Below are 18,857 nucleotides of genomic sequence, written 5' to 3'. Positions count from 1 at the left end.
ATCCAACTTGCTTGAACACACCTGCCTGGAAGTTTCTAGTATATCTAGTAAGAGCTTGATAAGCTGGTTCAGGTGTGTTTGATTAGGGTTGGAGCTGAATTCTCCAGGACACCAGCCCTTCAAGACCGAGTTTGGACACCCCTGCTATCCACTTGTTAAGTGTGACATCACACGAAGTGGCTTCCAGGTTCAAGCGCTCTTACCCAACTGTATGAGGAGATTCATGAAATGTTAATAATAAACATTTACAAAGCGATTTAATACTTTCGAAAATCACGACCGCAATATACATTTCCATGCCTAATATCCGATGGCCAGAAAGTGATTCATTTTTTTACAAATTATTAAAATTTGGTATTTGTAATACAACAAGCCCAGAGATTGTTGTGGACACTATGACTTTATATAAAATTTACTTTAATGTGTGATATGAATAAAAAGTGATCATAAACAAACAATTTCTCAACTCAAATAAGAGGCAGCTTGGACCCCGAAACAGTACAACATACATCACCAACACGTCACCACTCAACAAGTGTATATATACATACATATTTTTCTACAGTGAATTTATTCATCCTTCTGTTGCTTTTTATACCCCTAGAGTTTGTTGTCATCCACAATGGCATCATCACAAATTACAAGGAGCTGAAAAAGTACCTGGTGAGCCCTTCTTTCAATTACCTCTTCATCTGAGCCCTTTCCTTTCCAACTTAATTTTTTTATTTTGAGAAACTTAAAAAAAAAAGGAGAGTAAATGTTCTTGAAACAAAATATTGCAACGTAAACTTCATACGGCCAGAGAAACCCTCAGATATAAACGTACAAGAGCTATCACTTTTCAAAAGGTACACATTTGTACCTAAAGAGTCCATATTGGTACCTCAAAGGTATATAATTGCAATGATTCGTCACAAGGATTGGGATCCATCTTGCAGGTTTTTATTAAGCTTGTGGTCAAACAGGCAGTGGTCAGGGACGGGCGTACACAGTGAAGCAGGATAAGCAAAATCGTAGTCAAACAACAAGCTAATGGTCAGGGCTGGCAGCAAACAATCAATGTCTGAAATACAAATTAACAGTCCGAAGGCAGGTAGCAAACAATCACAAACAATAGGAAGGCAGAGTCACAACAGGAAGACAAAAATAGGATATAAGAGCTCCATATTGTCATAGGAGTTGATAGGAGTAAAGTACATGTTGATAGGAGTAAAGTACATAAGAAGGGGAGTTTCAGTACGTTGACAACAGCTGATTTTCACAACAACAACACAAACACATACGCAGGGGAGATCGACAGTCACTACGTTTACATGGTAATCAAATTATTTGGCCTAATCTGAATAAGACAATATAATTATGATTAAGGTGTTTACTAGAGTTGCTGTTTGGATGTTTCTCCTTTGATCCTGTTTTACATGTTATAGCACATAGTTCAATCACGTCACCACGCTATCCACATTTCCTCAGAAGTTTCTAGTAATTTTGGGTTTTATTTTTAATTAGTAAAATCAAATTTTTAAATCCGGATTTCACCATTTGCAGATTCAAAAAGCTCCCCGGTAAAACATTTTCCTTTCAAACATATCGTTGTTGCGTGTTAGCAGACCACTGTAATCTACACTGTAATCTACACATGTGGGTCCACACTCCGACCAATTCTTGTACTACTACTTGTTAGAATTAAGATTGACAACACAACTTGACGTCTTTCTGAACACTGTAACAGGTAAAAAGAGCCTTTGAAGCTCTATCATACATATTCATGAAGTTATATCTCGTTCACAATAGAGCACGCTGATTGGTATAAACCGAGTCTGTCTTATGAATTAATGAACAGATTTGCTGAAAACTCAATGACGTCACTTTGCACCACCCGGTACAGACAGCCAATCTTCACTCTGAAATTTACACAATGATCTCATCGCCGTGATGTAGTTTCAAAATTTTGTTTTAAACCAGAAGGTCGAATTTGCTCTAAACAATGCAAAAACTACCAATTTTCACTTGTTGGCTAAATATATGTGTCCTAATAGTGTCTTTTAGCAACGTAGGACACATATATGACTGTCAACATCTCAAAAAAATGCATTTTGGTGTTTCATGACCCTTTAAAAGCATCGTGAAATGGGCGGGACATGTCAGATACTAGAATACATTTGATTGGTCAGAAGATTTGATGAGAAACTGAAGTATGAGGTGATGTAAAAAGGCAGAAATGACAAACTGCAAGTTTGAATCTTCTAAATGTGAATTTTGTCAATGCTTCGGAGCAAACTAGCTTACAGATATCCTTAAGACTAACATACTGACACTAACATCTAAAAAATATTATTTTGATTTAACTGGGACTTTAAGAGTGCACAGTCGAGACATGAAAAACAATTGTCCAAATATGACCTTCTTACGTCATAACTTGTTATAATAATTTCTTTGGGTGCGAACGTAGATGGTGCTTATAAGGAAAATACATACAAAAGAAATGCGTAGTTAATTATTCATCTTAGTGACGTTCATGTCTAGTGGTTTATTGCACAATATCTATAAGCAATGAGTAACCATTCAAAACCAATAAATGTTCAGTACTCCACTCTCTCTCTTTCACTTTCATTTGTCTCTGATTTCTTTTTTCTGCCCCTTTTCCACAAAAGAAAAACATGTTTTGTTTTACTTGACTGTAACCATGGCTTTTCCCCCTCCCAACCCATTGACAGGGTTCCAAAGGCTATGAGTTTGAGTCGGACACAGACACGGAGGTCATCCCTAAGTTGATCAAGTACCTCTATGACAACCGAGAGAACGATTATGTGTCCTTCTCCACCCTAGTGGAGCGCGTCATCAAGCAGCTGGTAAGCATCACGAGTGTGTACGTGTGTGTTTGAGAGTGTGTACGTGTGTGTGTTCGGGGTGAGGGGGTGGTCTTACTCACATGGCTCTGGAAACCCCTTGCTTGGATTGGGGAAGTTAAAGGCCAGTTCTTGCTCATTTTTTATCCCTCTAGAAGAACATTTTGAGTGCATTTTCTCTTTGATTTTCAAGCAGATCTCAGTAATAAATGGAGTATGGCATTAAACGCTTAGTTCACACTGAAATGACAATTCTATCGTCATTTACTCAACCTGATTTTTGGAACACGAACGAAGAAAGTTTTGATTAATGCCTGAGAGATTTCTGTCACTCTGCTTCAAAACTTTTGTAAACAAAAAGAAAAAAGAAAAATGAACTAATTGAAATCAAGTGGTTAAGTACAAGTCTTCTAAAGAGACAATCTTTTATTCACATAATGACCAATGTTTAAGCATTTAGATTTGGTCAATCATCCTTGCTTGACATATAAGAACCAATGACTATCATTCTTATATGTGTTGTCATTCTTACATAGTCTTATATACAGTACATACTAGTTGCATGTCAAGCCTTTTGATTGGTTGAGCCTCTGCTTTTGTTGATTGGTCAGTGTTTATTTGTGAAAAGTCTAACCTTATAAATAAATGACACATTTTTGATGCACCTTGGACAAACACCACATTTCAAGTGACTAAATTGAATTAGACTAATGGTTGCAAGTTTATTGTCTTGTCTTGTCTCTTCTTGTCTTGTTGTGTTTTGTCTTGTTTTGTCTTATCTTGTCTTATTTAGTTTTGTTTTATTTTGTGTTGCTTAGTTTCATTTTTTCATATCTTGTGTTTTGTCTTTGCTTGTTTTGGTATTTGTCTTGTTTTGTTTTGTTTCATCATGTCTTTTGTTTTGTTTTGTCTTGTTTTTATATTTGTCTTGCTTTGCTTTACTTTGCTTTGTTATGTTTTGTTATTTTTTGTTTTTTTATGTTATGTTATGTATGTTTTACATTGGTTTGCGTGAAAAGCCTCAGACTACTTTGTTGGTTAGAAATATCCAACATTTTCATTCTGTTGATTGCTATGCGGGCAACACGCTGGCTTAGTGGTTAGCACTGCTCCGGTTTCCCCCACAGTCCATGCACTATAGGGGAATTGCATAAACTAAATTGGCCATAGTGTATGTGTATGCATGTGAGACTGTATGGGTGTTTCCCAGTGATGGGTCGCAGATGAAAGTGTATCCGCTGTGTAAAACATATGCTGGATAGGTTGGGCGTTCATCCTGCTGTGGCGACCCTTGATGTATAAACAGACTAAGCTGAAGGACGATTTGGGGTGAGAATTGGTGAAATTGTAGAAATGTTTTGGTCTCCTAATAATATTTAGGCCATAATTGTGACCCTCTAACTCGTCAATGTTTAATTATTACAGTCAAAGTTTGGTTTTCACTGGCAGTTATATGGGCTAAGATGGCAGTCCGAATGGCTCTTGTTGACTGAGGGTACGTTTAAACTAACCTGCATTTGTTTTAGAATGAAAAGCCTCCTCATCCACACTGCATTGACTTTGCACACTGATGCACACTTTACAGCCTAAAATGCATGATACGTAACCATCCACATTCAAGGGGGCTCTCAGTTTTGGTGCAATCTGTTCTTGCAATTGTCTAGTTGTGTAAAAAAAAAATCAGCGAACAATACGCAATAGTCCAAAAGACCAATCAGTGAGCGATTCTACACCTCTGTTTTCAGAAGTTTTCACTTCAGTCCATCTATAATGGAACAGGGTCTTTAGCATTTTCAAAACCATTTTCGCAGATCGAAATGACCTTAAATGACCTTGTTTTATGGGTCTTTGCGAGCACCTTTGGACTACTCTGAAAGCCATAAAATCCTCTGCTGGGAAGTTCAGCTCAATCCAAACATGGTTCAGTGGCATTGTATGAGTAAGGGAAGTGCCCTTTGAGATATTCTTGACAGGAATCTAGATTTTATCATTGGTTTATAAAACACCGTGCTTTGCTATCAGCATAATAGCCGTGTGACAGTCCCTTTTTTGACCGTCTCTATATAGGACTCTGCCTGTTTTATGGCTTTCTCTTTTAATTGATACACTAAATTTTGATTGCTTTCTATCTAAACTACCTAAGCAGCCAATTTAGTAATGGAAGGCTAAGAGATAAAGGGATGATAAGGTTTAAGGTGTGCAGTCGTGTCTTATTGGGCAGCTGCAGGTTTCTAAGCAACCTCCAACGCCAAAGGACATTAACTGACCTGGTTTTGAGAGAAACGAGAGGAGAGAAAGTCTAATTGAAAACAGGCCTGGGGTGCTTTGTGCAGTTAACTGTGCTAAGACAAAGACTTAACAATAAAGGTTCCTGCTACAATAACAAAAATTGAAGTCAAACCTTTTTAGTTACACTACCTTTCGTAAATAGAAACCAGATGCAAATGTAAAAATAAAGCACCAAAGCTGAGAGGCAAAGGCAATTCATAAAACCTTTAATTTCACATGTAAATTAATATCAAGAAAAGCTGTAAAAATGCTGATGTATACATATACAGTTGAAGACAATATTAGTTTTTTTCAAATTTTTCCTAAGTGATTTTTATATAAGCAATGCAAATAATTTTGAGAAATTCAATTTTTTTCACAGTATTTATTGTTATACTTTTTTGTGGTGAATGTCTTTATTTAAGTCTTTATTTACTTTAAGTTTGGCTTAAATAAAAAGTCAATATTGGTTATAGGTCAAAATTGTTTAAGTGGCTAATAATATTGTAAAAACATAATATATGTAAAAACTTACTTTAAATATTTTTCTGAACCCAAATGTTTCCATTATAGTGTAATTATAGTTTAAGCAAGTAATGTAGATCAATGTAGTGATTTAGGTAAAGGTTGCACGTTGGAAAGCACGTCGACATAAGAAATCTCCAAAGCTAGCAGTGTGTCAAAGTACCTATGTTATAGACTTTATGTGTAGACAGCAGTGTGTGTGTGTGTTTGTGTGTGTGTGTGTGTTCCTCTGGGCAGCGAGTCGGGAGAGGCATATATGAGTTACTCAGCACAGAAAGGGCCCCTATTCCCCTCAGATCAGCTCTCACTGTGGGGCTCTGTTACTCTCTGCCCCCTCTACCTCTCTAAGCCTCCACTCCAGGTCTGATCCTGAGATGAGACAGGCCTGAAAAACCCAAAACCGTACACTGTAAAAACAAAGGAATAATAATAATAATTTGATTAAAAAATAAATAAAATAAAACAGCAAAATGCTACTCTATAAATTAGTTATATGGTTTAACAAACACAATCTCTCGGCAATTTGCTACTTTTTGATTTAGGGACTAATTCGGATGAATTTGTACAATCTCATTCGTACAATTTAGTATGATTTGCTTGTACTGCAATGACGATTGGGTTTAGGGGTGGGATTTGGTGCCTCCTTTTTGAAATCATACATTTTCGTACAACTGAACATAAATTAGCCACAAAACCAGGGGTGCCCAAACCTTTTGTTATGCAAGGCCAAAAACCAAATTTGATTGAGGCTAGTGGGTTGAAGTTAAATATAGGTTGGGTAATTTACCATGGGTAAATCTAATGGGTGAAAATTTAAATTTACAACAGAATTACTTGATTTGCTTGCAAATGTTTTCTGCATTGTCCTCTATCCATCGAGTGACAGTAACTGCATTTTAAAAAATCTGATTCATTTACATTTAATTGAAACCTGTAGTTTCAGTTAACAAATGAAAAAGGTTACGTCAAATTAGAAATGACGATCTCTGTGTTAAAGTCATTTGCCTCAAGCATCTCCTCCATACTCACTCTCCTTTCAGATGGGATGGTGGGCCAAATCAAAGGTTACAATGGGCCAACTTTGGCCCGCGGGCCACACTTTGGGCATCTCTGCACTAAACTGACAAAATGTAAAACAGTTTTCTTGTGAGATCAGGCTGGGTTGAACAGTAAGTTTTACTACTAAATATGATGAATAATCATAAATTGACATTTACACTTTTTATATTTTGCTTATTTATTTCATTTTTTTGTCAACATTACTGTGTTTCTAGTTTTCGTTTCATCAGTTACAGTTGAAGCTGAATTATTAACCCCCCAGTTTATTTTTTCCCCAATTTCTGTTTAGCGGAGAGAAGATTTTTTCAACACATTTCTAAACATAATAGTTTTAATAACTCATTTTTAATAACTGATTTATTTAATCTTTGCCATGATGACAGTAAATAATATTTTACTAGATATTTTTCAAGACACTATATGCAGCTTAAAGTGACATTTAAATGCTTAACTAGGTTAATTAGGCTAACTAGACAGAATAGGTCAATTAGGCAAGTTATTGTAAAACAATGGTTTGTTCTGTAGACTATCAAAAAATAGCTTAAAGGGGCTAATTATTCTGACTTCAACTGTATATACATTGGAGTTTTATGTTACTGTACATCTGATGTTGTTAAATGTTTATTGCAATATAATCTGTTTGTGTTGAGCTTTGATTCACAATGTGAGATTCTCATCATCACCTGCTTTTGATGTACTTGTCTGTATTGCAAAGGTACGATCAATGAAATATAGAAGTCAATTACAGTCAAATTAGAAATGTTACTATTTACATATGCATGGTAGTTTTTTAGCATCACTTTTAGTGATTTCTGTAGTTTACACTGTAAAAAGCAATTTGTTGACTTTATTATAAAAAAGTAAGTAATATTGTAATTTTTATAAAAATTCAAGTTACTATGGGTTCACTTAAAAATGTCAAGGACAAATGTTTTTATATCCTATCCAATAGTTTTGCACAACATCTGTAGTGTACTGGTCAGCGTTACTGCTTCTTGTCCTGTCCTGTCTGTCCTGTCTTATTTGCACTAAATGTTGCACAAACCGCACTTTGCGCTCTTATTCTTATTCTATTCATTTTTATTTTAGTTTATCTTATTTTATTTCATTCTCTAGTTTTTTTTTTATAGTAGTGCACAGTACTTTGTTATGTTGTCAATTTATGTTGTTTGATGTAGCACCTTGGTCCTGGAGAAACATTGTTTTGTTTCACTGTGGACTGTACTGCATATTGTTAAAATGACAAAAAACCCAAGTTGACTTAACTTACATTGTTTGTAAGTCAACTTGTTGCTTTTAAGGCAATTGGTTTACTTGTTTTAAATAACTGATCACTTTTTACAGTGTACTTATGTTTGTTCAACAGAACAGTAATATGTCTATCTACAGTTGAAGCCAAATTTGTAGCCCTCCTGTGAAATTCAGATTTTTTTAATATATATATATATATATATATATATATATATATATATATATATATATATATATATATATATATATATATATATATTTGCCTTTTATCAACTAACAATTCTGTCTTTTCCATAATGACAGTTCATAACTTATTACTAGTTGTTTTGCAAGATATTAGTATTCAGCTTAAAATGCACTTTTTATGGCCTTAACTATGTTAACTAGGCAAGTTTAGTTAATTAGGCAAATAATTGGACAACAGTGATTTGTTCTGTAATAAAATGGACCCCTAAAAAAATGATGTAACCATGTTTTAAAACTGCTTTTATTCCAGCCAAACTAAGAAATAAACTTTTTTTTTAATGCATGGAAACGGACGGATATCGCAATGTGATCTTTCGCAATAGTCAAATTTCAAGTTTACCATATTATAATTTTGCATTTTGTACGTGTTTTTGAGGCCTGTGACTGTGTAAGGCTTTTAAAAGCATTCAGGCATGAAAATATTTACCGTTTGTAACTTTGAAAAATTAATAATGATTAAATTTTTGGAATTATTTATAGAACAAAGAATATGCATTATTGTTTTACATTTGATTACTCAAATATTGTATACCTGACTACATTTCGACTCTTTGGAAAACAATAAAAAGCTGTTTATTAGGGATGTAACAATATAATTTTTTGGCGGATATCGATAACTCTTTGATTTTGGAGACGGATAACCGATATATCAGCCGATAAATATAAATATTTAAAAATGCTATATTTTTATACAGTAAATAACTGATTTTATTTTGAAAACTTCATAAAAGTTTGATCTGATCTTATAAACTGAATAGCCTACTCAAAGTAAAAATAAAAAAAATCTAAATTGCAAGCTGATCTTATAGAGAGTTCTATACAATTACATAATCTGCTTAAAGATATCAGCCTAATTTTGATATTGTACCATTAACAAAAACATAAAAATTATCATATATCAGCCTATATCGATATGGCTGCCGATATATTGGTCATCCCTACTGTTTATTTAATTTGCATATTTTTCTTTATTGAATTAATTAAAATTTTTTCTGCTTGTAGATTGTTTCCTTTTTTTATACACTCCCCTACAGAATCATCCCAATCAATCTAAAATTATAAACTCTTTCCAAACAGTTATTCAACTCATCTAGTGAAATTGTATTCATATTCAATATATATCATAGAATAAAAAAATATATAACAATACAAATTTTTTTCTAATACCGTGCAGCCCCAATGTGTATCATGTAGTTTTTATGTATGTCTTGAGCTCATGTATGGTCATATTCTGTCAGATATATTTATTTTTATGCCATTTTAGTAATTTTAGCACTTCATTTTTTTATATAGACAAAATGATTGTTGCAATGACGTGAGCACTTTGTAAATTATGTTGTACTTGTGACAATGATAATAAAGATCTATTCTATTCAATTTTTTTCAGAAACAATATTATAGGAAATACTGTAAAAATGGCTCTGTTTAGCATTATACAATCACTTGGGAAATATTTGAAAAATGATAAAAATTTCACAGGAGAACTAATAATTTTGCCTTCAACTGTATATTTCTAACATAGCGTTTCATAGCATAACATTTGTCTCATTCACTATCGTTCTTCCCTCAGGAAGGAGCATTTGCTCTGGTTTTCAAAAGCATTCATTTCCCAGGAGAGGCTGTTGCCACCAGGTCAGTAAAAGCTCATTTTATTTTTCCATTTTTGTAATACATTCAGGTTTCCTCGTTCCTTTCTTTCATGCCAGTGAACAGGAACCCTAAGGTTATAACCTGCTGTCATGAAAAAAAAAGTTTATAATGCTCACAATTTAAAGACAAGGAACTAGGATTCTTAAAAAGTTGCTTCAGTCAAGGAATCCCGGAACTAGCAAAGGTGTTTATGAAGAGGTTTTTCACCACGCTTGGTTGGTACTCTGACTCTATATATATAATTTTGAGGCCAAGACTGAAGTTAATTATTCCCATCTGCCCCGCTGCTGATTGTAAACGAATGCGTTGTTGGGTTTTTCTCGGTCACTTATGTCCTGCGGTGAAGGGAGCATTTTAAGGCAGGCAATGTTGCAAGACCCATCAGTGTGGGTTGCTCCACAGACACTAAAATGCTTTCGTTGTTTTTGAACCATCTAAGAGAGTTTTTGGAAATGTTTTTCATGGAATATTTGAGGGGGGTTGTTGCTTGGATTGTTCGTGAGTGGTGTTTTCTTAGAGATTTTCAAATTATATGATTCCACAGACCCTGAGATACAATGAGGAAAAAGTCTTGAATGGAAAAAAGAAATAAAATAGAATGAAAACTGATAAGTGTGGTAATATACACAGGCATGGGGCAGTATATGTTTCTAACGGTATGATAACCTTGGAAAAAAATATCACAGTTTCACGGTATTGTGATTACTGCTCTGAAATATATTCTTTTTAAATGTCTGGGTAAATATCTAAAACTTTTTTCCCCTTTAAACACAATAAATATTATTTTGAGAAGCATTTAAAACATTTTGTATCAATAAACATGTCAGGCTAAATTCAAATGACTAATTGACTAATTCTGTCTTCATTAATTTCTAAAACACACATTTCTCGACAATTTAAAACTGCATCTTTGGATATCCTTTTTCCTGGAGATGCTGTTGTCCTAGAAACCAAAAAAGGAATGTAAAAAAATCTTATATACAGCTGAAACCAGAAGTTTACAAACACTATAAAAAGGCACATAACCATTAAAAAAAGTCAGATAATGTGACTAAACTTTTTCTTTTTTAGGTATATTAGGATTATCAAATTTGTTTCTGTTATGCTTAACAGCAGAATAATGAGAGAGATATTGTTTGAGAAATTATTATAACTTTTCTTGAAAGTCAAGTTTACATACAATAAGATTATTACGCCTCTGAAAAAGCTCAGATAATGGTGTTAAGGCTTTGGATGCTTCTGATTAACTAATTGACAACATTTTAGTTAATCGAAGACACAACTGTAGAATAGTATTTAAGGAAAACCACAAACACACTGCTTTCTTGTGAGACAACATGGAAAATCAACAAGCCAGAATCAACAAAAAAGCCAGATTTAACAATTTGCTAATTTGCACGGGGAAAAAGAATCATTTTTGGAGACATTTCTTGTGATCTGATGGAACTAAGATTGAACTTTTTGGCCATAATGACCAGTGTTACATTTAAAGGACAAAGGGGAAAGCTTGAAAGCCTATAGAAACACCATCCCAACTGTGAAGTATGAGGGTGGCAGCATCATGTTGTGGGGCTGTTTTGTTACAGGAGGGACTGGTCCACTTCACATCATAGATGGCATCATTATGAAAGAAAATTTTGTAGAAATACTGAAGCAACATCTCAAGACATCAGCCAGGAAATTTAAACTTGGCCACAAATGGGTCTTTTAAACAGACCATGACCCTAGGCATACTGCCTAGTTAGTTAAAATGTGCTTTAAGGACAACAGAGTGAATGTATTGAAGTGGCCATCACAAAGCCCTGAACTTAATCCTATAGAGCATTTGTGGGCAGAGTTGAAAAAGCTTGTTCAAGCAAGGCAGCCAATAAATCTGACTCAGTTACACCAATTCTGTCAGGACAAAAATTCCTGCAAATTAATGTGAGACGCTTGTGGAAGGATACCCAATAAATTTGACCAAAGTTATACAGTTTAAAAGTAAAGCTAAAAAAATACTAAGGGAATGTATGTAAACTTTTGACTGTCTAGAAATTAATATTAAATAAATAAATGTAAAAAAAAATTCTCATTATTCTGGCATTTAGCAAATGTAAATCATTTAGGTAATCCAAACGGACCTAAAATAGTAAAAGTTTAGTATGATTTACCATCAGATATATTATTTAAAAATGGTTATGTTCCTTATTTTAGAGTGTTTGTAAACTTCTGGTTTCAACTATATATCATAGGAACAGTATAACAGAACATTTTGGCTGTTTTAAAACCTTGACTTTTCCAAACCCTGGTATACCTTAAAAACGGTTATCATCCCCTGGCTAAATGTACAGTTAGTATTGACATTTATATTGTCCAAAAGCAAAAGTAATGTTTTGTTAATGTTATTCCAAACCTAAATGATTTTCATCTAGAGAACACAAACACATTTATGTATTTCTTTTTTTTTTTCATGCAATGAAAATCAGTGGAAATATAGATCCTGCTGGCATTTATTGTATGAAAAGAAAACACAGGAACATAGTTCAGTATAATGTTCGTTATGTTCTCCTCAAAGAAGAGAAATATGTATAATAGTTTAGAATAGGGCTGCACAATATTGGAAAAATATGACATTGCGATATTTTATTTTGCTGGGATTTATATTGCGATATGAATGCAATTTCTGCAGATGACTTGAATATCTCTATTTGGAATTAAATCCTCAACTTTGATTGGAATAATCTTGTAGAATGGTGAATGAAAGAAATTGCAAGAATAAATAAAGATAGAGCAAAGATGGAAGTGAAAAAAGTAGTCGAATATTCAGGTACAGTAATACGATATGATATCATAGCTATTTTGATATAATGATAGATCACGATATCAGCGATATATCACACAAAAACCCTGAAGATTTCCATAATATAAAATATTTCCATAATATAAAACTTCTTGATTCTACTATGAGTAGTTAAGATGTTATGAGTAGATTCATACCACCATTAGTCAAGAAAGCAGTGCAGCTTTTCATTTTACCACAGTCCACCACTTCCGGTTCTTCCACTTGTGATTAAATGGGGAAGAAATAGTGCAATTTTATCAAACTAAATGCATTCTGTTTTAATGCTGCTCTGTGCAGTCTAATAAAACACACATAATATTGAAGCATCTTTGGTGTTTCCCTGTTTTTTTATAATAGCAAACTAGAATTTGAGGGTGTATGACCTCATAGCATGACAAAACAGGACACGTTTTCACACTAGTTAAAGTGACATACTTCTCTGGATTTTAACATTCTTCTAAACATTTTGCATAATTTTGCTACAAAAATAAACTAAATATACAAGTACAGTTGAAGACTGATGACAGATTTCTGTTTAATAGAGAGCAGATTTTTTTTCAACACATTTCTAAACATAATAGTTTTAATAACTCATTTCTATTAACTGATTTATTTTATCTTTGCCATGATGACAGTAAATAATATTTGACCAGATATTTTTCAAGACACTTCTATACAGCTTAAAGTGACATTTAAAGGCTTAACTAGGTTAATTAGATTAACTAGACAGTTTAGGGTAATTAGACAAGTTAATGGAATTAGACAACTGTAGACTATCGAACAAACATTTAGCTTAAAGGGGCTAATAATTTTGTCCTTAAAATGGTGTTTAAAAAAATTAATAACTGCTTTTATTCTAGCTAAAAAAAAACAAAAGACTTTCTTCAGAAGAAAAATTATGTAATTAAAGAGCTCAGCGCTACGTGTTTAGAACAGCGTTCATGTTTCTGCAGCATAAAAACACTGGGTGGACACCCGCCCTGAAGGGATAGTTAACCTAAAATGGAAAATTCTGTGATCATTTACTCCCCCTGTTCTTTTGACAAAACCTTTTTGAGTTTGTTTCTTCTGTTAACCGCAAAAGAAGATATTTTGAAGAAAGTTGGAAATTTGTAACCACTGAATTTAATTTGCTTGTTTTTTTTCTACTATACAAGTGGCTATCGCTTTCCAGTGTTCTTTAAAATATCTTCTTTTAGCCTCAACATAAAAAAAGAAACTCATAAAGTCAGTAGTGAACGAATAAACATTTTTAGGTGAACTATTTTGTTAATTTGCTTAATATTTTACTACACGTGACACCAAACCACTAAATCATCTTAAAGTGTCCCATTTGCTTTAAACACCAGCACTTGTGTTGTTCACGATTCAATGATTTATTCACAAATTGCCTGTTTAGTTACAATCCAAAATCCACTGCACTCACTGCAGAGAGAGTGAAAGACCTCTGCTTAACATGGGTGTCTATTTAATAGCAGGGGTAATAATCTTCAAATAGCCAATAAAGGAGCAGTTTCTTTCCACTACTGAAACTAGGGCAAAGTCCAGCAGGTGTGCTGTTCTACCATAGAAACAATGACAGAATTATCCCAGAAAGGAGATTAAAGGGTTAGTTTAGCATGAGGTGAAATTCATAATATACTCAATGTAGGCACGGGACGATAACAAGTTTCAAGGTTTACTGCGCTTTGGATAAGTCAAGGTTTTAAAATCGACAATGTTTTCTGTTATACCGTTCCTAAGGTATATGGACATTTTTTAAAACATGTTTTTCACAACTATTTTATTTAGTTTTAGGGCATCAGTTTCTCCAGCAGTAAATGAGCCTCTTTATCAAAAGCTGATGTTCCCAAATATTTAAAATTGTTAAAATAAAATAAATTGTGTTTAGTACAAGAACAAAGTTTTTTTTTTGTACCCAGTCATTTAAAACAAACTTATTTTGGAGCAGTTAACACTATACTGTAACACTGTGATATTTTTATCCAAGGTTATCATACAGTCAGAATCTCATATCATCATGTCACGTTTTTCTAAAACAGTATGCTTTTCATTGATCTTCATGTTAAATAAATATGCTATTAAAAGATTTCGAATTGCATTTGTCTTACACTTTAAGATGTTGGTAAAAGATACCAAATGTTTGGCTTGTGTTCATATATAAAGACGGAACTAAACATAAATCGCCACACTAAACGTTTCAACCTACAAGATCTTCATCAGGTCACACAAGGAAATGCGAGATAATCGTAGATATAGTCAAACTCAAGACATCCCACCTAATAAATCTAATAAATAATATTAATATATTAATAGGTAAATGACGTAAAAATACTCAAGTCGAAACAAATAAAATCTGCATACACAGATACATAATAATAAAAATTTAAATTAATGATAAATGAAGTGCTCATGTTGAGATACATATATATATGCAGTTGAAGTCATAATTATTAACCCCCCCCTTTTGATTTTTTTACTTGTTTAATATTTCCCGAATGATGTTTAACAGAGCAAGGAAATTTTCACAGTATGTCTGATAATATTTTTTCTTCTGGAGAAAGTCTTTTTTGTTTTATTTCCTCTAGAATTAAAGCATTTTTTTATTTTTTAAAAATCACTTTAAGGACAAAGTTATTAGCCCTTTCCCAGTGATGGATTGCGGCTGGAAGGGCATCCGCTGCGTAAAAACATGCTTGAAAAGTTGGCGGTTCATTCCGCTGTGGCGACCGCAAATTAATAAAGGGACAAAGCCGAAAAGAAAATGAATGAATGAATGAATGAATGAATGAATGAATGAATTATTAGCCCTTTTAAGCTATTTTTTTTAAATAGTCAGACAGAAAAAAACATCGTTATACAATAACTTGCCTAATTACCCTAACCTGCTTAGTTAGCCTAATTAACCTAGTTAAGCTTTTTAATGTCACTTTAAGCTGTATAGAAGTGTCTTGAAAAATATCTAGTCAAATATTAATTACTGTAATTGTGACAAAGATAAAATAAATGAATTATTAGAAATGAGTTATTTAAACTATTAAGTTTAAAAATGTGTTGAAAAAATCAGCTCCTCGTTAAACAGAAATTGGGGGGAAAAATAAACAGGGGGGCTAATAGTTCTGACTTCAACTATATATAAACATCATAATAAAATCATTATAAACATTTTATTTCATGAATAAAATATTAATATTGTGATAAATAAATAAATGAATAAACCTACATTAGCATAAAACAAACAATTGAACAAACATTGTATTAAAATCAAATATCATTGCGCCTGCTGCAGCCATGTTTCGGCAGCAAAGTTCCTTGATCATTATGCTGGACTGAGAGTATCATTCCTAGAAAGCACTACCTTTGCTGTTTGACCATCTTAGAATATGATGCTAAACAGAATAATTTAAATAGCAGAATTATGGAAATACTTTGGCCATTTTTGAGCAAGATGCTAATGGGCTAATCTGAGTCAATGATCTATGCTAAGCTAAGCTGAAAGTGTTTCCATCTGCCCCGGAGATAAGTAATGAATATAAAGTGGCTTCACATATATTGGCTTCTTTTAAGCCACTTGATATTCATATGCATGTGTTTCAGATCTCTTTATGAGTCTTGAGGCATCAGATTTTTGAATAAGGCTCTCAAAATAGGAACAAAAATTTCGCACATCAATTTAGAATTGAAATGAGATGACACTGAGAAATGGGCAGCACGGGTGGCGCTGTGGGTAGCACAATCGCCTCACAGCAAGAAGGTCGCTGGTTCAAGCCCTGGCTGGGTCAGTTGGCATTTCTGTGTGGAGTTTGCATGTTCTCCCCATGTTCTCGTGGGTTTCTTCCAGGTGCTCAGGTTTACCCCAAAAGTACAAAAACATGTGCTATAAGTGAATTGAAAAAATTATCTGTAGAATATGTGTGTGAATTAGTGTGTCTGGATGTTTCCTATAGTGATGGGTTGCAGCTGAAAGGACATCCGCTGCATAAAACATATGCTGGATAAGTTGGTGGTTCTTTCCGCTGTGTCGAAAAATACACTTTGTTGTGGGTGAACTAACCCTTTAAATGTCTTCAAAAGATCTGTAATTTTCAGTTTTTATACCCACAACACCTGCTTGGCACAGTCATTCATTAGCAGATGTGTGTCTTTTTGTGTTTTTGACCAGGAGAGGCAGTCCACTGCTCATCGGCATCCGCAGTCAATATGAACTTTCCACAGAGCAGATTCCTGTCCAGTACAACTGCAGTAAGTTCAATCCACGTCATCTTTTCTTCTCATCCGCCTGTTCATCCACCCAAACCAGTTCTGCTCACTCAAGTGAATTTATCTCTGACTAAATATGCAGCCAAATTCCACACCCACAGATCGCACTTTTTGAACTTTTCATTTCAGAGCTATTTCCATCAGTGAGTTGGTCATGTCTAACATTTTCACTCATCTCCATGAAGGTTTTGTTCTGTTGGATTATACAGCACTGTTCAGAAGTAGGTGCTGTTTGGTCAGAAGGTGTTTAATTAGAAATAAAAAAATGTCTAAAAAGTGACAGTAAAGTCATCAATGTTGCAATATATTCCAATTTTTAAACAATAAAGTTTGTTTACAACATGAATAATTCTAAATTATTGAAATTACATGAAAAGTTTCAAATAAAAATGACAAAAACACTGTATTAAAATAGGTATTAAATAAAAAATAATAATAATGGAATAATAAAAATAATTCAAGATTGTTGATAAAAGTTGATACAATTAATAAACTAGATTGGATTCAAACATGCAAATAAATTCAAGTTGTATTAAAATAAATAATAACAATTATTTTAAAAAAATCTGTAAATACTTAGCAAATAAAAACAAACGAATAGGAAATTAAATATAATTATGTGAGTTATATATAATTCATTCATTTTCTTGTCGGCTTAGTCCCTTTATTATTCCGGGGTCGCCACAGCAGAATGAACCGCCAACTTATTCAGCAAGTTTTTACACAGCTGATGCCCTTCTAGCCGCAACCCATCTCTGGGAAACATCCACACACACACTATGAACAATTTAGCCTACCCAATTCACCTGTACCACATGTCTTTGGACTGTGGGGGAAACCGGAGCACCCGGAGGAAGCCCACTCGAACACAGGAAGAACATGCAAACTCCACACAGAAACGCCAACTGAGCCGAGGCTCGAACCAACGACCCAGCGACCTTCTTGCTGTGAGGCGACAGCACTACCAACTGCGCCACTGCTTTACGCGAGTTATATATAACATTATATATAATTATTTAACTAATAATATTATAAATAAGAAAATAATAATATTTTACATCAATTTTATAAATAATTTTTCACAGTATACAATATATATATATATATATATATATATATATATATATATATATATATATATATATATATATATATATATATATATATATATATATATATATATATATATATGTGTGTGTGTGTGTGTTTCTCAAGTGGCAGATCAGCATATTAGGAATATTTCTGAAGGATAAAATTTCTGTAATATTTCTGTAACTTTAAATTTGATGTGTGTGTCACATTCTTTTACTCACATAGTTTTGACATAAAAGCATTGCTGACCTCTGGCACATTTTGGCCAGAGCTATTAAACAGGCTTGTGGAACCAAGCCCAAAACTAACTTTGAAATATGATCTTTTATGGCAACATTTGTCATCCTCTGTTTGTGATATCAGTAATACTATGATAGTTATGATATAGTATGATAGTTTATTTGACATTTTTAATAAATATTATACAGTGACATAAATATAGTATGTTATATAGCGAACAGAGCTGTGAAAAAAAATTACATGTTAAAATATAAAAAAGTTGCTATTTATTATCAAAGTTAATATGAATAGGTATATATTTTAAGTAAAATGATCATTTGTGATTTATTTTATGATCTAATGAGGAAGTGTCTTAAAATGTTCAAATAAGCATAGTATTGTTGCAGCATTTCCATTGTCCATGTTTTCAGATATCAAATATTAGGAAAAATATGTATATACACACAAACTTGCACATTCAAATTGAGAGAAAATGTCATCAGTAGTTTACAGAATGTAAAATTTTACTTAAACACATAACTATAAATTGTATATAAGTCAGAATTATTAGCACCCTTTGAGTTTATTTTTATTTTTTAAATATTTCCTAAATGTTGTTT

At 33.2% G+C, this 18,857-nt stretch overlaps 1 protein-coding gene across 1 annotated transcript in view; it reads left to right on the top strand.

Moving 5' to 3' along the window:
• The window catches only part of gfpt2 (glutamine-fructose-6-phosphate transaminase 2), a 50,903-nt gene that overhangs the window by 12,378 nt on the left and 19,668 nt on the right, over nucleotides 1–18,857 (top strand). Inside the window, 4 exon segments of the mRNA NM_001033921.1 lie at nucleotides 605–663; nucleotides 2,715–2,849; nucleotides 9,766–9,827; nucleotides 16,829–16,908. Of these exon segments, the coding sequence (NP_001029093.1) occupies nucleotides 605–663; nucleotides 2,715–2,849; nucleotides 9,766–9,827; nucleotides 16,829–16,908 (336 nt within the window).

The sequence above is a fragment of the Danio rerio genome, chromosome 21 (genome assembly GCF_052040795.2).
Source record: "Danio rerio strain M-AB ecotype USA chromosome 21, GRCz13ab, whole genome shotgun sequence".
Taxonomy (NCBI): domain Eukaryota; kingdom Metazoa; phylum Chordata; class Actinopteri; order Cypriniformes; family Danionidae; genus Danio; species Danio rerio.
This window is presented reverse-complemented; position numbering and strand designations above follow the sequence as displayed.